The following is a 26,223-nucleotide window of genomic DNA, read 5'->3' on the forward strand; positions in this document are numbered from 1 at the left end:
TTTTAATTTTGCTATTTGTCGTATCCTGAAATCTATTCTTGAAAATGTATTGTATAAGTGCATTCATTCGTATTTCTGTAGCACAGTGTTCATGTAGCTTAGAAGAATAGATACTATAGGTTGAAGACGAATTATATAACTACAAAAATACAACTGTAAAGTAATAAAAACTTGAATTGTATTGGCGGCATTAGGAATATAAAACAAGAAAAGGGAGTTAAAATAATAGGAATAAGTAAAGATACATTTAGAATGCAATGGAGACAGAGGCAGTATAAGGTAAAATGACATTTTGTATCTAAGTCTTGATGATAACATTGAGCAAATTGAGAAAGGTAAGAGCAGAAGCAGTTTTGAAAGGAAAAATAATGAGTTTCATGCTAGGCATTTTGAATTAAGGTAACAGTGAGACATTTCAGTAAAAAATTAGCCAGAATTTTTCAACCCAGAATTAGATCTATGGACAAAACAGTATATATTTGGTAATACTTGACTCTGTGGACAAGAATAAATTCCCAGAGAGAAATAAGAAAAATACAAGAGTAATGACCCCTTCTATTTCCCACTATTCTTTCTGAATCATTCTTTCAGCCTCATTTGCATAGTTTTTACTTAAACTATTATTTATTGGCATTTCCTAGGAGATAGTAACCTCCTTATGTGCAGAAAACATTTCACCATAATATCCCTTTAACCTCCCACAGGCCAGAAAGCAAAGTAGGTACTAAGCAGTTATTGGATAAAAGAAAATAAGAGGTGAGTGATTGTATGAAGAATAACAGTAGTTATTGGGACAATATTCTGTAGGAGATTGTATTGTGCATCAATAGAGAGAGGCCATTGATTTAGAAATGAGGAGAGACCATTCTTCCAGAGAGGAAGGAAGAAACGTGAAATTTGGTGGTAGAAGAAAGGAAAAAGGGTTCCCTTCAAATGGCCTGGACTGATCTTACCAGGGCAGCAGATAACTGGGTCATCTTTAGAGTGTAAAGCAAGAAATGGTGCATTGGTTGATTTGAAGTACATCAGGATGTTTTGTAATTGGAGCTGATGACAAACCTGCAGTAGGTCACTAGAAGTAAATAAAAGCATTCTTAAGCAACACTGGGAGTCTTATTTAGGACAATTACCTTATATTTATAGCAGATCCATTCCCTATGATTATATGACTTTATTCATTCTTGCTTAGGGATAGACACAGAAGGGACAAATCTGGGATTTTATGAAGCAGGCATACTAGATATTAAGGATGCCAAGAGATTCTAGAACGGTAGAGAGAACAGTTGACATAGCAGCTTAGAGTGTTCACAGTGGGTAAATAGGAGAATTCAACCATGAGGGGACGAATGGACTGAAATAATAAGGGAGCGGGGTAAGAAGACAGAATGTAACAAGGAAGGAGAAGGCAAAGTTTATTGGACTGAAGAAGTGGGAATTGTATGATGAGCAGAGTTTCTGGCCAAAGAGAAACTTTTCTAAATTTGAGATCTTAGAACTATGCTCCTTTAAAAATTTTTGGAAGAAATAAATTAAGTGAAGAGCTATATTTTTTTGAAATGGAAATTAGATGTTTTTCAAATGTAAGAAATAACCTAAATTTCTAGAAGATAAAAGGGATTGAATAGGACAGGCCATGGTGGCTCAGCAGGAAGAGTTCTCACCTGCCATGCCAGAGACCCAGGCTCGCTTCCCAGTGCCTGCCCATGCAAAAAAAAAAAAAAGAAAGAAAAAAGGGGGATTAAATAGTTTCATTAAATCGATAGTTTTTTCTTTGATATCCTTTTTCTAATTTAATACATTTTTTTTTATTTTCTACATGCAATTTTCTTTTGTTTTTGCTGTATCTGCATCCGACTGTTAATTTGGCTGAAAAATAATAAAAGCCCCATTCCTGTTGTATCAGATATTAAAGCAGAGGCTAGGATTGATGTCTCTTTCAACTACAGTATATTTGATCATTTGTTTCACTCATGTCCATTGAGTAAAATAAAATAAAATTTATCATCACATAAATTTGAGAAACAAAAATATGATTCTTGATAGGATGTTGCATACTGCCCCAAATACCAAGCTTTTAGAACATAGCATCTGTACAAGACAATCTTGTTTTCTTTGTTGTCATTTTTGTACTTCTAACATCTCTTTTGCTGGAAATGTAGCTTCCTGAGAGCAACAAATGTATCTTACTAATTTTGTTTCTTACACAGGGTCTTGCACATATCTGCAATGCAATAAAAAGTTAACTTGATTTAATTATTTGAAGTTCTTGACATTATTCAGGTGTTTGTATGAACAAGTATATCACATTGGGTGGTAATATTAGGCTAAATTTTCCCTCCATTGCTCCAGTATTAAAGTAGGGTGTGTGATTTTCTTCTTTATCGGAGATGTTGTGAGTTTACAGAACAATCATGCATAAAATACAGAATTTCCATATACCATCTTATTAGTAATACCTTGCATTTGTATGGAACATTTTTACAATTGATGAAAGTGCATTTTTACAATTGTGCTATTAACTATAATCACTGGTTCAATTTACAGCTCACTATGTAGTCATAACCAAAGATTTTTTTTAGTCTTGCATACAAAAAAGTCAACTCAAAATGGATCAAAACCCTAAATATAACAGCCAGAACTTCATAGGAAAAAGATATAAATGGGGCCTTATGAACATTAAATACTTGTGTGCCCCAAAGGAATTTATTATGAAAGTAAAATGACAGCCTACATGATGGGGGAAAATATTTGGAAACCACATATCCAATAAAAGATTAATATCAAGAATGTATTAAGAAATCTTTTAATTTAACATCAAAAAGATAAACAACCCAATTTGAAAAATGGGCAAAAGATGTGACTAGACATCTCTCCAAATAAGATATAGAAAGCACATGAAAAGAAGCTCATCATTAGTCATCAGCAAAATGCTAATCAAAACCACAGTGAAATACCATTTCACACCCATTAAAATGTCTGCTATTTTTAAAAAAATGGAATATTACAAGTGCTGGAGAAGATGCAAAGAAACTGCTGGTGGGAATGTAAAACGGTGCAGCTGCTGTGGAAGACAGTTTGGTGGTTCTTCAGAAAGCTAATTTTAGAATTACCATATGACCCGGCAGTCCCACTTCTAGGGATAAACCCAAAGAATTGAAAGTAGGCAATCAGAGATTCATAGCAGTTCATAGCAGTATTATTCATAATTCCCAAATGATATAAACAATCCAAGTGTCCGTCTAAATAATTATTATAATAATCACTATCCTTCAAATCCGAGTCACGACACCACCACCCCCCTAAAAAAAATCACTATCTTAAACTGAAATAAAGCATGTAAAACAATGTGGTAGATTGACAAATTGGGGGTGTCGTGACTCGGATTTGAAGGATAGTGATTTTTATAATGATTATTTATGGACGACAAGGTGGATAAAACTAAACCCAATTTGAAAATAAGGAATCTGAGCTCAGAGAGGTAGCGAGCTCTTGACAAAGGTCACAGAGTTCCAAGTGGCTCGGTTAGGTTCTTTCTCGTGGAGGGTGATGCTAATGTAGATCTGTGTGCCCACTTATGAACACACTCATGCATTCCCATGGAGCCCAACTTCATCTATGTGGCTGCAATTCTTTGGTGGGTAAAATAATAATCTCTGCTATTGCACTCATTATTCTGCTTACTATTTCTCATGAATAAAACACATACACACAAATATATTTAGGCTTATGAACAAGTAGAATGTGTGAAGAAAAACAAACTCCAAAGCAAAACTTAAAGTAATGTATTATTTTGTATGCCTTTAAAAATGACATTTCTAAGGGATCCCACTTTAAAATTGTTTTCTACTCTTATTCCACCAGCACAACTGCACTTTAAATATGAATAGATAGCATTTCATATGTTTTGCATTACTTATGGAGTCTATATAATTTGACTGAAAAGGATAGCAAAGTGTAGCCTGTGAAATATACTAAGTGCATGGTCCCAGGGCGAAAGTTAAAAGAAGGTTACAAGCATAGAACACATGATAATGATGATTAATCACAGGTGTGAAGATCAGGACTCACTAACTTGGGTTGTATGTGACTAAAACTAGGTTCAGGTTCTGCTCTCTTTCCTGGTCTCTTAGGTATGATGCTGACCTGTGCATGTCTATTTCATTGTTAAATTGGTAATATAATATGCCATGGGAGTAGGGGTAGATTATTTTAAGAATTTAAATGCCTGCAATGTCCTAAGTGTTTTCAGGGAGATAAACCCAGCTTCTTAGTTTATTGCATGTGTTGTTAAAGCGATAGTTTTACGTATTTTATATGGACTAGATGAGCCACAATTCTATTAGCCCAGATATTCACAAAAGTGTTCCTTGAAAGGGGGCCCTGAACATCTATCTGACCTACATTCTACATCTTCTAGGTGGGTTCCTTTTCTCCTGTCTTCCTACCTTCCCTCCTTGAACAGATAATCACGGAATGCCAACTAGGTGTTAAGCTCTGGAGTCAGAGAAGGAATCAAAGCACATTAAGAGTCCCTGTTATCCCAAATTTATATTCCACTGGGGTTGGAGGGAGGTAGACAATAAGCAAATGATAAGAAAGAAAGGAAGTGGGGGTAGATGAGTGATTATATATGTGTGTATATATGGGATGTATTATAGCAGAAGTTTTAATAATGTTTGGAAGAAAAATAATGCATGAAAAGAAATAATGACCAAGACTAAGGGTTTCAGTGCTTTAGATGGAATAGTCAAAGGTGGTCTCTCTGATAATGTAATATTTGAACAAAAACATGAGTAAAACCAGGGGTTCAGCCTTGAGAATATATGAAGGCAGAGATTTATACAGGGAGATAAATTGAAGCAGGGCAGAGTGCTTACATGTTTGAGAGTCAGAAAGGGTTTGATATGGCTGTCTAAGAGTATATTAGAGAGTTAAGGGTAGAAGAGGAGTAGAGTGCTAGCCAGATCATATCTGGCTTCTGGTTATTGAAGGAATATTGCGTTTTATTGTGAGTGAGATGTGAAGCTCTTGGAGAGTTCGAGAGGGAAGTGTCGCATTGGAGGCTGACTCTGGCTCCTGTGTCAGATAGACAGGCTGAGTTTAGTAAGGTGGAAACAAGGAAACCAATTAGGAATCTATTTTAACAATTCAGGCTGGCAGTGGTCGCTGGGAAGACATGGCAGAAAATGGGGATAATTAGGGATTTGCTGATGGATAGGTATGCAATGAGGAATGTGAAATAAAAAGCAGACTCGAGGTTGAACCCAAGGTTTTTGGCCCATCTCATGCGCTTGGCAGGAGAACAGGGGAGGAATGATTCTTTCGGTTTATATGGGACTTACCTCTTGCTCACTGTCCAATCTTTGCTGGAAACTGGGATAGACTAATTGGTAATTAGACTTAAACTCTATTGTACTTAAAAGGGAGAATATTAATGGTGATTGTAATAAGCAACATTTCAGAGTCCATTACAGTTTGCAAAGTATTTTCATATCCAGTAACACCCTTGTAATGTGGACCCGCTGAGGATTTCTGCATCTACTCTGACCCTCTGAACAATATTAATGAATGGTTTTTGAGAAATAAGGTGATCTGTTATACCTTTTATAATGAATAGAGAACGGTTCCTACATACTGAAATGAGTGAACTAAGCAAAGATTAGCTTCTTGAAATATATCAAATATAAGTTGAGAAACCTGAAAATGGACTATATTGAGTGATATTATTTATTCAACTATGAATTAATATGTATGCTCTAATTTCTCTCTTAGATCCAAGGTTCATTAGTGCCCACCTCATTCCAGAGAGTGACAACCCTGAAGATGACAAAGTCTATTTTTTCTTCCGTGAAAATGCGATAGATGGAGAACACTCCGGGAAAGCCACTCATGCTAGAATAGGTCAGATATGCAAGGTGAGGTGAAGAAAAAGCATTGAGGAGGTCACAGTTTTTACTTTTTTTTCTTTTCCACTCGTGCAAATAAAATGAAAACCATAGCTAAAAAACTTGACTGGCCACATCAACTATATAAATGGGAAAAATAATTGAAAATACATTATAGCTGCAAAACATGCACATAGAAGTTGTGATTATTTCAAAATTAAGTGATCTTGGTTTGAAATTCTAAAGAAATCTGTTTTTTTCATGCAATCTGAGTGAGTGCAAAGACCCTCCTACATGTCTCAGACCTAGTAAGGTGCTGATAAAATACAAATTTTGAAAGACTTTTGGTTGTTAGAATAATTGAAGTATTAATTTAAACTTGAGAGGGAAATATTAAAGCTTGCTTTTACAAAGAGAAGTGCACACGCAGATACTTTTGAAGCTCTGCGCTTTCTCTCTGACTTATTTCATCTATGTTGTGGTATAATGTGTAATATGTGAAGATATAACAGTGTATTGTTTCTTTCATACAATGTACAGTGTAGTATATATGCAATGTGAATAAAACTAATTTGTAATATAGATTGAAACAACTTTCAACTCAAGTAAATAAAAAAGCCAAACCCAATCATTTTCTTAAGATGGAATTCCTTCCTTTCAAAATGGTATCATGAAATTTTTAAAAAATCAGGTGTTTTCAGTATTCTCTTTCCTAGCCCAGTAGTTATCCAATTTCTTATCACTAATGTAGTCAGTTATTGACAAATTAAGTGTTTTTTTTAAAAATTTTAACCTGCAGCATACAAATAAAATGAGAAAATACAAGATACTTTTCTCCATAAAATATAGATCATCATATTAAAAAGCACTACTTACAAGGGTAAAAAACCCTTAGAGTGCATAACATTATATCAACAAAATATGAATCAGTGTTATTTTTTTAAAGAACCAGTTTATGCACAGAAAATATTATTTTAAAAGATTGTACTTGCCAGTAAATACATATGATCAAAATAGAATTCATTGCTACATTTAGACTAAAACTAAGTTTTATTTTTTACTTTTTCAAAATGTTTTCCCTGGCATGAGTCTCCTTTATCAAGGTTTGTATAAATATTTTCTCTGCAGGCTCTTTGTAAAATCGTATTGCTTATAAATTATGTGATGCTAACTTGCTTTTATTTGGGGATTATTTTCTTTAAAAGTTATAAGGCACGCATTTAATCTTCCATCCAATAAATACTTGCTGAGTGCCTACTTTGTGCCAAGCTCTGGCTGTGAAATAGTCTAAGTATATGAGTAAGATCTCAGGAGTACAAACATGTAGGAGAGAGAGACTTATTCCAACACAGAAATGCGGTAACAGAATGGAAAAAGTGAAGTGGCCTTTTAATGCTAAAGGACCTTCATTAGAAGTAGTTCTTTGAATAAAGTTTGAATGAATGATCTGACCATCAATAGAATAAGAAATTATAGTTATTCGGATCTGGTCATTTAAAAGGATTATGGAACTTTCAGAAAGTGAAGAATTGTATTTTGTGTGTATTTTAAGAAACAAGCAACAGAAATATTTGGAATTATCATTAATACACCTATTCCTAAAACTGATGTCTGTTTCTTTTAGAATGACTTTGGGGGGCACAGAAGTCTGGTGAATAAATGGACAACCTTCCTCAAAGCTCGTCTGATCTGCTCCGTGCCAGGTCCAAATGGCATCGACACTCATTTTGATGAATTGCGTAAGTAGCTGAGCTTTTTTTTTCCCCCACAGAGAACGTTTGTTCAGACTTTGCAATGACCATCAAAAATGCAACTTTCCCCAATTTTGTTTTCAAACAGAGGATGTATTCCTAATGAATTCCAAAGACCCTAAAAATCCAATTGTATATGGAGTGTTTACAACTTCCAGGTAAATACATTTTTACTCTTATAGAAATGCCATGGCCTTTCGGTGCTTTCCGACTACCAATAATTTGTGAAAAGAAATTTTGAAAGAAACAATATTGCCTTCACCACTGAGCTGTGTGGTTTCTTGAGTGGCTGAGGGAGGTAATGACTTAAGTAGTGGTTGTTTTTTTTCTTTTAATAAATTTTAGCAAAGAACGTCATCACCATACATTGAATAGTGAGATGGCTTAAAAATGTGTCAAAATGATGTATTTTTTTGGTTTTAAAAATTTGACTGAAATGTAGAATATTATAAAAATGGAAATCTGAGTTTTGACAAAAGTTTTGTTATATAAACTACAGGTGGAAAAAATTTAACTTAGAATTTGCCATTATGCCTTTCTCCCTCCATCCCCCTTTCCATCTTTTCCATTCCCCTCTGCTGCTAAGCTCTATATTTGTCTCTATCTCTAAGTTCTATCTCTTGTCAATTGCAAAGTGAATGAAACAGAAAGAAAAGCCCAACTATTTTTGATACGAGCAATTCTGATGAAATTCATTTCTCTGACCAAGTTGTTGACATGATCATCTAGGGAAGAAAACACATCTATAAATGGCCCAGCGGCCTCTGGACTTGTGTTTTCAAAAGTGCACATGGCTTTCCATCTTAAGTACGTACTCCACATATGGTAGTTTCCTTGCTACATTTTCTTGCACAAATCTCTGCAAGAAGAGTAGGAATTTAAAGGTCTAGAGAAAGCTGATTGTTCATAAACAAAACCATCAAATTGCTTTTAGGTGCTTTTTAAAATCATTACTACAATGATGAGAAAATGTTCCAATTATAGTTTTTGGGTTTTTTTTTAGTATTTAAAGTTGTTATATAAATCTGATTTTTTAATTATTTTTTTAAGAGACAAAACTTAGTTTTGTATTGGCCCCCCTCTAATCTGGATTTTTAAAGGAGCCATATAAAAAGATTCAATTAAAAAGCATTGAGCAGTAAATGAACTCCAGGTTTAATCTTATGATTTTTACACATACAATCTCAACTTCAACTTTTCCCTCCCACTCTTCACCTTTCCCCCCTCTGCTGCTGCACAGGGCTGTGATAGCATAAAGGAAAAGATTAACTGCAATGTTAACATTGGTTTAGTCAGTAAATATTGGATCTGTTACAAATTGCTTGGAAATGTTTACTTAATTTAAAAAATAACATGTAAAAATTAAGAAACCCATTTCATTAAACTACATGAAATCTCCCATACCTAAATGTTTTCCTCCTCTTTAGTATCAAAAACAAAAGAAGACCTAAAAAATGGGAGGCACAAGTCAAACAAACATAAATTTTTTCTGCTTCCTCACTGCTTATATAGTGGGTCTCCCAAACGTGCATAAGAACAGCCAGAGAGCTTATTAAAATTCAAATTGCTGGCCTCCATTCCCACAGTTTCTGTTCAGTAGAAATGGGATGGGGTCTAAGAATGCGCATTTCCAACTATTTCTCAGGTGAAGCATAATAACCACAAGCTTAATGGGTAAGATGACTTCAACTCTGTACATACTCAATCATCAGATCTTTCAATTGTGAATGATTGAAACATATATACATGTATATATGTATATATATATAATACACATATATACATATATATACATATAAGCAAAAGTATAACATTGGAACAGACATTTAACAAAGATTACAACATATGATGTGTGAAACAAGTTAGGTTTATTTACTCTGTTATGAGATGCTATTGATTCTATAAATATTAAGTCTTACTGTGAATCGAGTACTGAGTAATACACAATTGTACCAGAAAAGCAGCCAGGTACGGTCCCTTCCCTCATGAAGCTTGAGGTCTAGTAGACATTGCCTCTATACAAAAGTTTCCCATAATAACCTTTTATGTACATGTGTTTTTCATTTAGTCTGATTTATATCCAATTTTCTATGGAGGAGATCAGTACAAAGATAAGCATTCCAGATTTTAAATGTGCACAACTGTTTTATATCTTTAGACTCCCTTTTCTTAAGCTTTATTTATTTAAGCAAATAAAATGGAAAACTGTGGCAGCTCAGTGGCAAACTTCCATGTTGCACCAATTATCTGCTATTTATCTTGTAAAATGATGGGAATAATTGCTAGAATTCTCCACTTCGACTAGGGTGTAATAGCTACTAAGTTAAAATTATTTTCTATGTTAGAAAGAGATTATTTTAAATGCCTTCACAAAAATCAGACCATTATTTAATCTAATACTTTTAGTGGCTTGGGAGTTAAAAGTAATTTAATGTAACATAATTTGGCATTGACTATTCATTATCTGCACCAATTTCAGCTTATAAAATAAGTGCTTGTACACTCTTGTTTGCTTGAAATTTCCCTGGTTTCAGTCATGATGCTTTCAGGCTTACATATTACCAAAGTTTATATTTTCATTTCTGACATCCAAATAAATATACATTTATCATATGTATATCATACATATATCATATGAATACTAAAGACAGTTTCATCTATGGCTTTTATATTGAGAAATCACCATCTATTCTCTTGAGTACCATTAAAATATATACTTCATATGGCTAAAAAAATCCCTAACCCTGTTTGAGGCTGCTAAGACTTCATATTCAAGTCTTGAAAATTGATATCTGAAGATCTAATACAGAGCTCTCTTGGCACTGTATAATCTGTATAATCTGGTGTTTTGTTTGTTTTCTGTCTGTCTTCAGTAACATCTTCAGGGGCTCGGCGGTGTGTGTGTACAGCATGAGTGACGTGAGGCGGGTCTTCCTTGGTCCCTATGCCCACAGGGAAGGGCCCAACTACCAGTGGGCACCTTTCCAGGGAAGAGTCCCCTACCCACGGCCGGGAACTGTAAGTGACCCAGGGGGCTAAAATATAAATACTTCTGGCCAAGATTGGAAAAAATAATTCTGCTAAAAACAGACTTTAAATACAGATAATGTACAACAAAGGTTCCAAGGCAATAAGAGCAAGGCAAAGATTTGCTGTGATTTCATGGAATTCCACATTGAAAATCATGTTCTTTATAGATCGTATTTAAGTTCAGTACTCATCATTTAGTAATATCCACAATGTTTTAGAAATAGAAACCGAATGGGTAGTCTTATTTTCTTTGCTGGATGGGATTTAGTGGAAATGATCTTTGTGGAGAAAGAGTTGAAACGAGAGTAAATGCGGAACCATTTGCTAGGATTGTAGAGGAGACTCAAGGGCTGCAAATTAAATTGGAGAGAAAGATAAAACCCGACAGTGTCCTCCCATGGGGATGGGATGCATCACTCAAGTATGTGAATAAGATACTTAAAATACCTCAGAAGATAGTAAGAGTGTGATATTCACAGATATTGCCTGCTATCTCAGCCAAGCTCACCCACTTCCCTCCAGCTCACCTGGGCACAATCAGGCTAATATATATATATATATGACAGAACTCAAAATAAAACCAACTTTGCATCTGAAATTCAGGGTGGAAAAGAGAGAGAGAGAGAGAGAGAGAGAGAGAGAGAGAGAGACTTAAATGTATAAGAACAGTGAAGTGGTTGTCAAAAATGGCAGAGGTAATAGAAAAGTATCTGGATAGGCCCATCCATTCAAGAGCAATATTTTCTAATCCTAAATAATCTTTAAGGAAATAATTTCATGTGATGAAAACCTTTGCATTTGCAATTTTACTTCAGCTTTATTCTCCTGGTTCAAGTAAGATATATGATATTTTATCCTCATTTTTCCCCTATTGCTAAAATTATTTATAATGAGTAACTTGGTAAGGTTGCATTTTTAAATATTATACTTCTATCTTATGGATCTTTTAGACAAAAAAATACAAAAAAACTAAATAGGGTTTCAGAGGACTAAATGAACAAAATGGAATACCTATTGATTACAGGAACTCAAGTAGGATTTATAAAACCTAAGATATTTACTTCTTCTCTGAATGGTAACTCTTTTGTTCAACAATTCAGTAGCTTTATGGCTAATTGATGCCAGGGTGTTATAAATATACACTGAATCCAGTTTCGTTTACTTCATTTCTACAAACTTGATGAAATTTCGTCTATGTGATAGACACTGTGCTTCCAATTGGAGCTACAAAGATGAATTCAATTCTTGATTTGAATATGTGGACAGTATATTTGTAATTAATAATAGCAATTAGAATATAAAATTTTGTGTGAAAAAGTTTTCTGAGACATTTATATTGATTAATACATCTTATCCCCAATAACTCGATTACTGTCCCCATTTCACAGATGAGGAATCAGAGGCAGAGAGAAATTAAGAAATTCAGCCAGAAGTCAGTCCAGGCAGTTTAGTTCTAGAGCCTGTGTTCTCACCCACTATTCATAAAGAGTCATTATAACATGGGAAATTAAGTCAGGAATGTGTACATAGCAGGTGTTAAAGATACAGAGAAACAGAAAGTACTGCCTAAATTAGGAGTTTAGGGAAGGACTCCCAGTAGGAGGTGGCACCTAACTCTGTGAATAAAGGTCACGTGAGTAAGTTTATTAATCCCCAAAGGTGCCAGAAGAGAATGTCATTCCATCAACAATACTTGGGAGAAAACATATTGAATGTGACCATAGAACATTTTTCTTTATTCCAAAGAAATGCTTATAAGCCAAATAGTACAAGAGACAACATAAAAGGATAGTAAGGCAAGAGAATATGACAAATTGTAAGATAAAAATATTAAATAAGTCCTACACTTTAATTTTCAATCACATTACTAAATTTTTGTAAACTATTTAAATAGTAGTAAAGGAGCACAAGGATAATCTTAAATGCAGTGAAAATATGTTTTGTTGTTATTTCCATATTTTATATAATATTTGATTTGTGAATAATAATAAATAGGTAATTTTATAATTAAAAGAATGAACAAAAAGTAAAACCTTAAATCCTGTAATAGTTGTCATTGCATGTGCATATACACATATACTCTTCATATTTAAAACAGGTTTATTTATTTTTATTTCTCATGAATTATTAATGATCTATATCAAGGTAATGGCAAAGACAATTGATTTCTCTTTCTAAGCATGTAGGATCAGGAAATTTTCTGAAATACATTTCAGCTCCTGAGCTCTTACATTAAATGGCAGAAATTACTTAAGTGTAAGAAAAAAAAGTCAGAGATTAGAGTAATTGTACTCTCTGAATGCTTGTACTTCATATTCAAATGCAGTGAAAAGACACAGTGAAATCTGAATTTTCTCATTTGGGTTGTATTGCTTTTGTAGAGTGTTTATACCCAGAGATAATTTTATGCCAGCGCACACCAATGAATTCTTTCTGGTTCTCTATGGCCAGCATCATGCTTGATCATGATATCCATTCTGCTCGGTCAGTTTCTATCTCACGCAGTTTGCGTAACAGTTTGAATAATACCTCAGCTTATCCTCGAATTCTTTTAACTATTTAAATTATTTATGGTACTTTATTCAGGGTTTATATTAGAAGCAAAACAATAAATAGTAGTTTATATTGACTTTTAGTTTGAAAAAAGTATTTGTACTTTTGCATGATGCCATAGAAAAAAATTCATGTCTAAGAAAATCATTCTGAGTTTCTCTAATCTAATGAATAATTACATTTAGTTGTAACATTTTGTGTTCATTATTTCAAATATTTGATTTATCACATAAATAAAATATATGATGGTATCACAAATGGAGATGTCAGATTCATCCTATACGCTAAATTCATTGAACGTGTTTGCAATTCTCATTATAATTAATGGTAACAATTAAATCCTACTGAGAATTAATATATATTTAGGACTTATATACTATATATTGCATCTACTAATTTAAATAGCAAAATAATTTTTTTTAGTTTATTTGTTACCTAATTAAATAAAAAGCTTTAAAAAGGGATTCCTAGACTACTTTTGGCCGTGCATTATAATTTATCATTTTATTCCTCCAGATTTTAATCAAAAGATATTCTTCCCTTTTATCCAATAGTGTCCCAGTAAAACATTTGGTGGGTTTGATTCTACGAAGGACCTTCCTGATGATGTTATAACATTTGCAAGAAGTCATCCAGCCATGTACAATCCAGTGTTTCCTATTAATAACCGACCGATAATGATCAAAACAGATGTACATTATCAATTCACACAAATTGTAGTAGATCGAGTGGATGCAGAAGATGGCCAGTATGATGTCATGTTTATTGGAACAGGTAAATGTTTTGACTTCAGCACTAGGTTTTCTTCTAGAACACTGTTTCACTGATTAACTAAACTAAGAATTGAAAGCAATTTTTATAGTTGCTCTAAAGCTATAGGTAACCTCTAATAAGTGACTAGAAAAGTTGAACGCTCTGCTGTTACAAACATATTAAAGTTTTAGGTAAGTCGACATGTTAATTTAAAATAACATTCCTTTTGCATGAAAAGTTGACAAATGTAATTAGCTAAAGCTAATTGTTAGGCGAACAATCGATGTCCATAATTGAATCATAACTCTTCTCTGGCTAGTGACTTTTTAGAACAAAGATGTATTACTCAAAATCATACCTGAAATCCCCAAGACATTTAATAATGGTTCCAGTATGTATTAATGCAAAATTTATAAAATTTAAATTACCATAGTGTGATATAATTTTTGGCAACAAAATTTATGTTTCTGTCTTGCATTGGATAGAAAAAATACTTCCTGGGAAAAACAACAAAATTAAACCAAGGAATCATCAGGTATATGTTAGATCCATTTCTATAGAAATTTAACAATGCATTTTTACTAATTATATGATTAGAAACAAACTATTTGCAGGCGTATTCTCGGAATGAATTCCACTGTTTTTTAAAATACTAACTACAAATCTGAAACTTACTACTTAGGATCAGATTCCAAGGTAATAAATTCCTAGTCTCCATTAACATTGTTAGCTGACATAAATCAATGGGAAACCAAGTGAATGCTCCACTGAAACCTGGTATAACAACATTTATTTTCCCTTGGTGAGAAACAGAGAAAAAAAATTGCATTAACTACAGGGAAATGGCAACTTGTGCAGTAATTGTTTTAAAGACTTAAAGTTTTATAATGAAATTGTGAATACTCATGTTATCAGGTGTAAGTGTTGGGTTCTGAATAATACATTACAGTCTACTTTTATGGGTGAGAAAGTTACTCTATCAAATAAAAGACTCCCAAGCAGACTCAGGGTCTGATCATGTACAATATTATAAAAGCTAGTGAATTGCAATTTTCAACTCCAGTTATAAATATTGTTATAATATAGAAGATGGTAGACAAAGTTGCTTTGGGGTACTTGGGTCCTGAATAGATTAACTTAATTCACCTTTAATCTTTCCTTTCACTAAATATCAGTTTATCATACAATGTCAAATTATGAGTCTCTGCAGAGTAATTAAGTTTGCTCAATAATATGACACTTGCCTTTTTCCTCACCTCTGACTTACTCTGGTTGAGAAGCCCCTCACTCATTGACAGTGCAACCCAAAGGTTGCTTTGGGCTATTTGCGCAAAGAAACCCAACCATAAGCTTTTAATTCCTCTGAGACACAGCTTGGCTATCCGGGCACCAATTTCAAGAGCATGCTTAATGTCTGGTGCTATGGGTGGACATCGGTCAGCACAGACCAGGATCATCTGTCAGCAAAGTAAATTGATTACAGTAATTTTATCTTTTAACTAAGTTGCACATCATAGTATATTGATCCTAGATGAGTAATCTGATTCAATTTGTGTGAAGTTCTTTGAAATACTACTCTGTAAAACAGATCTGGAACACAGATAATGTTGTGTTTGGGTACTACAGACCTGATCAGAGTCCTGAGTAGATTAACATAATTTACCTTTAATCTTTAGTGTTTTGAGCAGCCTCAGGTCCTATAAACACAGAAAGATTCTCTTAAAAGAGGACTTAAAAACAACTTTACAAAAGGTAGATACATGGCAACCTTTATTGATCTGACACAGCACATCATGCGGGTCCCTTGAAAATGATCTTCATAGTATGACTATATCAGATTATTTTCTGGGGTACTTATTCTTTACTAGAAAGATTTTCTTCTCAAATTATTCATCTGTTAACTTGATTAAAACTGAAACATTTGAAGCTAAAAATAATTGATCAGGTTTTGTCAGAACTGGAATATTGAGGAATTGAACTTCTGAACTTCATAAGTCCCTCTTCTTCATTCTATCAAGGTATAGGAACCTACTGGCAAATACTGGAAAATCATACCTTCTGAACTAAAATTGGGATAAAAGTGACAGCTCTTGCCGTTAAAACAATTTCTCTTTTAACAATGAAAATTAGAAAAAATAATGTTTGACTGTATAGAATGTATTAAATTTAACATGTCTGTGATTTTGTTTCTGAATTTGAAAAAACACTGTAATAGCTAATACTATGTATTTATTTGGAGATATAGCACTTACTGGTCATTTAGCTTTCTGTAATGGCCTTTAAATATGTAAGGTTTTCAACTGACAAGAGGATGAGCAGCTAACACTGAAGCTCTGACTACTTTTCTAGTTTGAGAAAATTCCTTGCATTTTACATCTACATTTTGTCTTCATGTTAGTATTATGACTTCATAATAAAAAGTAGAAAAACCTTTTATGTCAAACTGGCAACTTCTTTTTAGATATGTTTTTCTAAAACACTTAATAATGAAGGATATATATATATATATATATGTGTGTGTGTGTGTGTGTGTGTGTGTGTGTGTGTGTATATATATATATATATGCATATATGTATATAATGAAAGTAATTAGCCCAACCTAGCCAACTTTTGTCATGACTATTACATTTTTTAAAAATTTACATATCTTCAGGATCAAACCTTCTTCAAAGCTTAATATAGTTCCAAAAACCTAGTTTTGTTTCATTCCACTTTTAAAAGCTATCTAATTGCATGCAATGCTTCTGAATACATATTGTACTGATGTTCCAACAAAAATAAATGAAAAGGAAGACTGGGATAAAAATGTTCTATTTTGAACAAATACTGATCCTATCCGTTACACTTTTTAAGTTGTGCTCTTCCCCCACCCCCTCTTTCTTTCAAAGATGTTGGGACCGTTCTTAAAGTAGTTTCAATTCCTAAGGAGACTTGGCATGATTTAGAAGAAGTTTTGCTGGAAGAAATGGCAGTTTTTCGGGTGAGTGCTGCTTAATTTCAAGTGTCAACAAGTTCAGTTGTTCACCGTTTCCCCAGGACAGCTGCACACTGAACCTGGTATGGATAAGTAGTAAAGCATACTCTTCTAATTAGCTTGTCAATTAGAAAACCAGACACTAGTCAAAATAAACCTTGAAGCTTTCAATACTAGTTAAATCTAAAGATGTAAAGAAATATATTCTCGGCTCATATTTTGTTTTCTCAATGATAAAATATATGATTTACACTTTATATTATTTAAATTAACTCAATGAACAAACCAGTTTTGTTTCCTCTAAACTCTGCTCTTTCACACTTCATGGTGTAACTGGGATGGAATGTATCTCCCCTAGACATATTCAGGCAGATCTATTTAGAATGATAGGGAAATGAAAACATCCAATCCTTTTTAAAGACTATTCATGAATTGTTTTATATTTCCTTAAAGAAATCATTTGTTAGCAAAAGAAAGTTTGATATTTTTATCTCACTGGCAGCAAATTTGCTATAGATCACACCAGTCTACACACTTAAGAAATGTGTAGATATCTGTCTCTTTGTCCTGAATCACTAACTCTCACCTTGTCAGCCCAGATATACTTAGGTCGATTGGGACCAAAGGTGTCTTTTGTTCCTCCTTTCGGAAAGCAGAGAATAATTTCATTTGAAGCACACCTTGATGTGAATTATTTATGATGAATTACAGAGAGCAGTACAAAATGTGCTTTACATTTTTGATAAAAGAATTGAAAACATATTGAGATATTTATAACAGCAAAACAGACTAGAATTCGAATGATTTGGTAGGCGGAACAATGAGAAAACCTTAGACCTACTCTCACAATTTCTGGGATTGCATTTTGTCCCCAGGGGTCTCAGATACTTTATCTATTAAAGAAAGGACCTGGCTTAAAATTGTCAGTTCATTCAATATTTTAAAGTGTTGAAAAAAGTTCTCCCAAGACATCTCAGCCCCATTTCTATACCAGTTTTGTTTTTAACCCACTAGGGCTTTATCTTTACAGTAATATCTAAAAGAATAGGTGAAGTATACTATGGTAAGCTCATAATATCCATTATTTATTTAATTCAAATTATGGTTAGTACTGAAACAAATAATTGTTAAATTATGACAAATATTTTGTAATCAGGTGCCAACAATTTTCTGGATGAAAGTGCTCAGGCTCTTCAGTTAGAAAGATACATGTCAATTGTGTTTGAAATACATATATCAGCCCTCTGAGCTTCCCCATCAGTAAAACAGTGAGAATAATATTTAGCTCACATGGACACTGGAAGAATTAGGGGTACTATATGTAAATAAGCAAGGTCAGTGCCAGGCACTGTGCTCCAGATTTCATTGTTAATATTGTTTCAGTTTAGCTATTTCCAGTAGGCTTTTCTATTAATCTTCTGTTTTAACCTTAAGAGTAAAATCATTATAAATCTATTATGTTTTTTTTTTTTTTTAAATCCGGTACTGTGATCCTATTTTATCTTTGTCTGGTGTAGAGTGATGGCTAAAATCTGTCATTTGTCCTGTCCATTGAATTGTTCATATGTACCTTTTCAGCATTTACCATTTATCTATTAGCCTACATATTCAAAAATTAAACTATCGAAATGGACTATTTGGATATATAGAGTCTATCTAGATTTAGCAAAGAAATTTTGGGCACTGAAAGGTAGATAAATAAATTGCTGTATTGTATCATTGTTGTGCCTTCAGAGCCTAAAATACGTACTCAATCCATTTATTGAATGAATGAATGAATATTGGTAGAGAAATGAAACAGGAAGAAGTTAAGAGTTTTAAGTCTTCCTTAAAGAGATCATACTTAAAATAAGTACCAGAGCTGAAGGTTTGACAGTGGCTCAGTGGCAGAATTCTCGCCTGCATACTTGAGACCCAGGTTTGATTCTTGGTACCTGCCCATCCAAAACATAAAAATAAAATAAGGTGCCAGGATAAACTGAGAACACAATTTTCTGCTGCTTGTGCCTATATTATTCTTTAGTAGAAAAAAACTACAGCAATTATATGTATTTATTTTGCCACCACTGTTGCAAATGAAGTCACAGGAGACACTAAAATAATGTTATCTTAAGAATTTCCTAATTATTTTCAGTCTCTTACTCTTGTATTTGTCATGGTTCCTTTGCATATTTCCTTTCAGTTGTCATACATTTTTTAAAAAGTGTTCAGTCATCCGTTTGTCTGTTAACAAATATATACATTAGAACCTACACTGGTCCTGGCATCATGCTAGTCCCTGCTGTTACAGAGATGAATACTATGCATATGCTCCCTGACCTCGTGCAACTTAGAGGGTGTTAGATCTCATAGTTTCAAGGATTTAATTCATTATCTATTAGTACAATTAAATTTTCTCTTACAGAACTGTATTAACTGTTATCATGCCATTTCTTAAATAATATTCTTTTTTTCTATCATCTCATGGTTTTCTGGAATTTCATGAATAAAAGATATATAATTTTGTAGTTGTCCTATAAGCTACCTAATTTTAGTTCCTCATAAATCTGGAATTTTACGTTGATACACAATGTTCTTCAATGCAATAAATTTTTCAATTTCAAAGTATGTTATTTAAATTGGTCAATCACATGACATGACAAAATCGGAAGATGTTGGAAACCAACAATCTTGAAAACACAAGTATTTAATATCTATTAGATTTTGTTGGCATTTTGCAGTTTCCAGAGAAATACACAAGCAACTTATATCTATGGTATCTATTGAATGCTGTTTGTGTGGTATTTATGATAATATTATGCTAGTATGCATAAGATTATTTATGAGTCTACAATTTTGTAAAAAGAATGTTTACAACATGGAACACATCTCTTTTCATAGATAAATGCTCAGTTCTTTTCTTTATTCTCTGCCAGGCATTATTGACATTACTATTTCTTTGGCACTCAAGTAGACAAAACATATTTGGACAGAGTTTAGAGAAATATTTACTTTCAACATTCTATTCTATCAGGAAAAGTTCATACATAGATTGTGGTCTAGCAATTGGAATATTTCACTGTCACACTGTTTAATTTTACCATGAGAGGAAAAAAAACACAACACATTAAAGCAATTGCCATATGCAGTGAAACAAGCAGAGAAATTGTACAGCTTCAGAGTTTCTTTTTGAGCCTTGAAAGTTATTCCATTTAAAATAAAATAAAATAAAATAGGGGCACCCTGAGCTCTGTGCTAGTTTGACAAGGTAAATAGATAGGAACAGATTTAAAGCCATGGTGCTGGATTTTTTAAAGGGAGACATTTAATATGACCAGTCAGTTCATTTTACCATAATATCATTTCCATGAGACTATGTTCATTATATGTCCATGCTAGACTGAATAACCAAACCTCATCTAAAATCCTGAATTAAAGCCAGTACTACGTCCATTGCATTTTGAGGTTGGTTAAGGAAAACACCCTGGCTAATCACAGGAACATTCCAGTGGTTTCAATTACATCCAAGATACTTTTATTCTGGATGAAATCAAACCCCAATCAGAGTATAGAAAGAAAAATATTCCTTAGTAATAAAAATTTCCATTTTAGAGTAAAAATTTTAATAGGCAATAAAAGGTGAAATGAAATTGGCATTGGTATAGGAATCCAGAAATGACTTTGAATTTTAAATGTTCAAAATGGCACTCGGGCACCAAAACATGAAATCTAATTCCAAATACTATTTTCAATCACAGAAATGAATTCGGATTATATTTACTGTTATTCTTAGCACATTGGTGAAAGTCAATTGAGCCTCAATTTCTTTATCTCATCATCACAAAGGATGATTGTCCTGACTATAATGCTTTGTTTTATTTTATTTTTTTAATAAAGATTACTAGTATATGGTAGCTTTTGTGACTGGTTATGTAAGTGGACATCTCTTTAAAATGTTTGAAAACTCCGCGTCTATATTTTTTAAAAATAAATATTCATAAGGTATAATAGCCTGTTATATGCTGCTTTTCACTTTAAACTAGTCAGTCAGCATGGATTTTCTTTCCAGACCAGTGAGAGAGGGTTTTACTTTTGAGACAGTCAAGTGTTCCATCAAGTCATAAGACTCTTACTACAATGGGTTTTATTTATAGTCCTAATGACTGCAAAGGATTACAAGGCAGTTACTTCCACAACACATGCATTTTAAACCCAACTTATGCAATATTCCATGAACAGCTGAGCAAACAAATGAAAGAGTTTAATTTTCATTCAAATGTAAAACATAATTGATGCTTTCCAAAACCTAGCCCTATTAACTCATTCTAAAGGGGTGTCCACGTGCTTAGCATCCAGCAAACTATGTCAGATTCTCCTGGGATTAGCAGGTTGAAAAGGTTTGCTAGTGCAAAAGTTTAATAAGGACTAGATTAAAATAGCTGAAAAAAAAGATGGTAAATTGGAATCAAAGAAAATCTTGAAAGGGTGCTAAGATTTTCATTCTATTTTTATTTGAACACCAATTAAATTTGCAATTGAAACCAGTTTCATAGAAAATGCTTATAAAGCTAAATCTCTTTTAAATGGAAGTCATGCTCACCACCAGCTATTTCTCAGGAAAAAATAACTTATTTAAATGGATGTCATCTTCATAGATTGTCCATTAAAATTCAACCCCAGGAAGCATATAGCACATCTTATTCTAAAATGTTATTAATGTTCTGGTCTATAAAATAAATCAGTTCCTTTAATTAAGGGATTCTAGGATATTAATTTAAAACTGTTGAAATAATATGATGCAGTAGAGTCCAGTGTATATTAGGATTTGTTTTGTATTTTATAATTTATTCATCTAATAATTCATTTTCAGCTGCTTGATAGAAATTTGTTTTTTGATATTGTCTGTGAACATGAATTGCATTAATGTTAATGAGCTTCATCTTTAAGAAATTGGACATATTTAACTTTTGGCTTAATTCACACTAGTTGTAAATTATCTGCCTAAGAAATACTTTCCTCACACCTTGACTGTAAAATTTCATGAAATCTTTCGTGAAAGCATAAAGTTAGCTTCTGACATAACCAGGTTGCACCTGAAACAGTTGAAATTGAAGGAGATTGTGTGGATAACTTTCGTAACTCTTCTTTATTTCCTTTCTTGATTAATTGATTCTAATACTGTACAAATCTAAATAAAATCTTCAGCTTTGTCTTTTAAGGCTGTACATCTGAATTGATGATTACCTCTGATTTTTGAGATTTGACACTACTACATTTTTAAGATCATTTCCCTGCATAGAGAAAGTTTGAATCTGGTAGACATTCCTTCCATTATAATTGTCTTTATGGTTGATGCCGATTCCCATAGAAAATTATCTTTAATATTCTATTTTATTTAAGCTATAAAAAGGGAAAACTATTGGAAATCTCTAAGTTATCCTATTAAATTAATTTACATCCTAAGTCATTTGCCTCATTTGTGTCTCAGGCAGATTTTCTTAAATTTGTTACGAAAAGCCTTTTATAGCTCATATGTCAGGGTTTGACTTGGAGACTTGTAATTCTGAAGCACACAGAGGGTAATCAAAACCACCTGGGAAAGGAGTCTACAGAGTGGAAGAAGAGCAGCCAGCGAAAAACAAACATCTTAAGAATGACCGCTAGGTGAAAAGAAGTTTGTGAAAATGGGCAATAAGACATGGTCAATAAGACTGTCCAAGGTATAATTGAATTTAATAAAGGAAACAGGGAAGTGAATAAATAAAGGCAGCGAGTATAAACTATTCAGCTTGTTTTTCCAGAAATTCTAGCTAAGCCTGAAGGATCAAAGAAAAGTCTATTTATAAGATGGATGCCTTTATCCTAAGTACAAATTAAAAGGAAGAAACCGTGTATAGTGGGATAAAGTGGAGAGAGAGGAGAGAAGGGGAAAATTGATAGAGAATTCATTCATTCATTCAATAAATATCCATTGAGGAACTGTAAATAGCAGGCACAATTCTGGGTGCTAAGGATGTAGCAGTGAACTAAACAGCCAAAAACCCTGCTCTCGCACTGGGAGACAGACAACTGATAAGACACATCTGATGGCTCTGGTGAGCCTCGTCAGATCCCCTCCACCTCACCTGCAGTTTCTGCTGTGAGTCTCACTTTCTGCCCTTCTGCCACAGGGCTTCTCTGACGGTGCTGAGAGGACAGTCATCACAGCGGGGGATGTGGCAGGTCTAGCACCCCCAGGGCAGCCAATGATGGAAGCTCAGGAATCAGTACACCTCTTGGTACTAAGCTCAGTGGACATTTTGAAAGCCTTTCTCTATTATTCTCAGATTTCCTCTCATCGGTAACTTCCTCAACGCCTTCTTGGCTGGTTCTTCCTCTCCCCTCCGTTTTGGGGTGTGCGGGGCAATCCACAAAATGTATACCATGATCCTCATTTATCAGATGAGAAAACTGAAGTGCAAAGAGATTAAGTTTCTTGCCCGAGAGTACACTTCTGCCACGCCTGAGTTACAGTGTGAAATTCAGACACTTTGACTCTAGAGTCTAACTCTACATTCTCTTCAGGCTTCGGCTTCAGTAGCCTACACAGTGAAGCCTCCTAAGGTCATCTACCTACTTAAGCCTTTTACTCCTCAGCCTCCTCTGTGACCCCGCAAACAATCTCTTTCTAACTGTTGTGCTTGTCTTCAATTAAAGAGATGAAGGCGCACAGTACAGCGAAAGCAAATTTAAAAGGAGATAAGCTAATGTGTTCAGGTGTACAGCCTTTTGACAGTCTATATTCATCAAAATAAGATATATTTATTCCTGCACATGCATTTGTGAGAGGCTCCAGTAGAACACTTAAAGAAGTTAGTGTTACCTACCTACATATTTATTACTCCTCATATCAACCTTTTCATGGAAATTGAAGAGAGTAGATTCTCTCTCAAATGCCTGGAGTATAGTTTCCTTCCATATTAAATAATCTTTTTAATAATGATAAAGAAATATCATCTCAAAAAACTCTCACAGCCCCTTATAGCTGGGAACTGGCTTATTGCTAGCAACTCTTCCTTGTTTTTGGAGTTGATTTGGAGCTATCAGCTTGGCCACAGTGCTCTCCAGCTGAACATACAAAATTTCACAGAACAACCGTTTCAGACGAGGCTGCTCTAAGAACACAATGAATCAATACAAAAGCAAGACCATTCTGTAGTTATGTCTGACACAGACAAAAACATAAAGATTGTCCAAACCCCCAAAACGACCAAATATTCTACTCTCCTGGCTAATATGGATAATTGTTGCTTCTTTACCAATCACACTTAGCCACCATCTGTTCTTCCCTGCCTCTAAATAAGATTTACTAAGATGTTGTCCAGGTTTCCCTGGGCTGCTATGACAAATACCACAAACTGGTTGGTTTAAACCATGGGAATTTATTTTTCTCACAGTTTTGGAGGCTAGAAGTCCAACATGAAAGGGTTGGCACAGCTTGCTTCTGAAGTCTGTAACATTCCAGTTTCCCCCACCACATGGTGGTCTCTCTTTCCTGTGTCTGCTCCTCTAATTTCTGCTGGCTTCTGGCTCCTTCTGAATAATCACATCTGCATTTCCTTTGCCTCTAAGGCCTCTAGTCCTATGGATTAAGGCCCACCTTGATTCAGTTTGACTTCCTCTAAATAGGATTTTTGGCGATCCTATTCACAAATGAGTCCACACGTTAACAATGACATCTTCGAATGCCCCATTTACAAATGGGTCACACCCACAGGAAAGCAGATCAAAATGTGAACATGTCTTTTGTAGGGTACATGATTCAATCCCCAGCAGATAGCTCAACATAGAATTATGCCTGCATTTTGAAAGCCTCCAACCCAGAGGGAAGTCTTGCTCCCTTGAGCCCTCCCCCTAATCATGTAACACAAGACCAAACACATTCAAGTCCTTTCGAATGCCTCGTTCCTGTGCGGACCATGGCTTTGTGTGGTGTGTGTGCTCCCTTATCGAGCAAGCAGGAAGCTCAGCCTCATCAGCTACAGGCGTGTTCCCGATGGCCTTGGGCTGGAGGCATTGACCAGCGCTATTGTCAGCTTTATACATATGACATTTATCTTTGGAGTTTCCTTCATGTGCCTTATTTTCCGATTATATTGCTTTTTATGAGTACGGAAGTTTTTGCTGTGGAAAGTTATGCCAGCACCTTGTGTCAATAAATGATTTTTTTTTTATTAGTAAACAAACATATTTCTTTTTCTTCTTTAGGAACCAACTATCATTTCAGCAATGGAACTTTCCACTAAGCAGGTACTATCATTATGTATTACCACCAATAGTCTATATTTCATTAGTTTTGGTTTCAAATGCTAGTTTTTATATCCATTTATGATCCATTAAGTTTTACATATTTATTTAAAATTCTTCAAGAAAATAGACCGAGAGAAGAAATAATACCATTTTTAATATATAATATATATTAGCTTAATACCATAGATGATACAATGGAAAAGATCATTTTCATTTCCCCCATGCTTTTGATCAACCTCATATCTTTCATATAAGCACGGGTCTGGGATAATTATTTGTTGTGAATTTGCACTTAGAGTGTTTCTTTTCTGGGTATTGTAAAATAATTTACTCAGTAGTTCTTTTTATCTTTTTTGATTCTTTTCTCTTTCTCTTCTCTCTCATTTTCTCTAAAATATATATATATACACTTTAAAAATGACATTGGTAGATATTTCAGAATATAAATAGTTTTTAATTATGTTTAATTTTGTATATAAACAAGTTACCTTTTACAGCCTAATAAAATTATGTCCTGTGCAATGTATGTAAGGAGAATCTTGACTTCAATGTTAATTTTATTTTGCGTGCTAGAGAAAGCAAGATATAACTTCATTTTGTTCAAATAGAAAAAGATAGCAGCAAAATGGTCACTACCATGTGATGTTTTAAAACTCTACAAACTCAAAGGTTAAGGGAAACCTGTTAATATTCCTCCTGTTCATATCTAATGAATGCTTTGGAGAGACACTTAAGTAAAACAAATGACTTCTAAATGCTAAATGATATGTGTATAACAAATATGGTTTTAACTTCTAACACCTTTTCTCTGCCCCATAAAAGTTATCTAGACTGACTTGTAACTAGTATTTCAGTGGTAACCACAAAAATAGAATAAGCTTAGATACTGAGTTGAAGTTAATTATTAACTAGCCAGGCATTAAAAAACCTAAATGGAATGGGGTGCCCCTCTCTCACTGAAGAGAAAAATTATATTGAAAATTGTAAAATATTAGAATTATTTCATAA

General features: G+C 33.8%; 1 protein-coding gene across 2 annotated transcripts in view; it reads left to right on the plus strand.

Moving 5' to 3' along the window:
- SEMA3A (semaphorin 3A) overlaps positions 1–26,223 on the plus strand; it is a 225,617-nt gene that overhangs the window by 167,299 nt on the left and 32,095 nt on the right. For both annotated transcript variants that reach the window (XM_077151734.1, XM_077151724.1), the window contains 7 exons: positions 5,773–5,915; positions 7,510–7,624; positions 7,725–7,794; positions 10,510–10,654; positions 13,774–13,993; positions 16,862–16,953; positions 25,174–25,215. In XM_077151734.1, the coding sequence (XP_077007849.1) occupies positions 5,773–5,915; positions 7,510–7,624; positions 7,725–7,794; positions 10,510–10,654; positions 13,774–13,993; positions 16,862–16,953; positions 25,174–25,215 (827 nt within the window). The remainder of the gene's footprint in view (positions 1–5,772; positions 5,916–7,509; positions 7,625–7,724; positions 7,795–10,509; positions 10,655–13,773; positions 13,994–16,861; positions 16,954–25,173; positions 25,216–26,223) is intronic.

Source organism: Tamandua tetradactyla, chromosome 1 (assembly GCF_023851605.1).
Source record: "Tamandua tetradactyla isolate mTamTet1 chromosome 1, mTamTet1.pri, whole genome shotgun sequence".
NCBI lineage: Eukaryota > Metazoa > Chordata > Mammalia > Pilosa > Myrmecophagidae > Tamandua > Tamandua tetradactyla.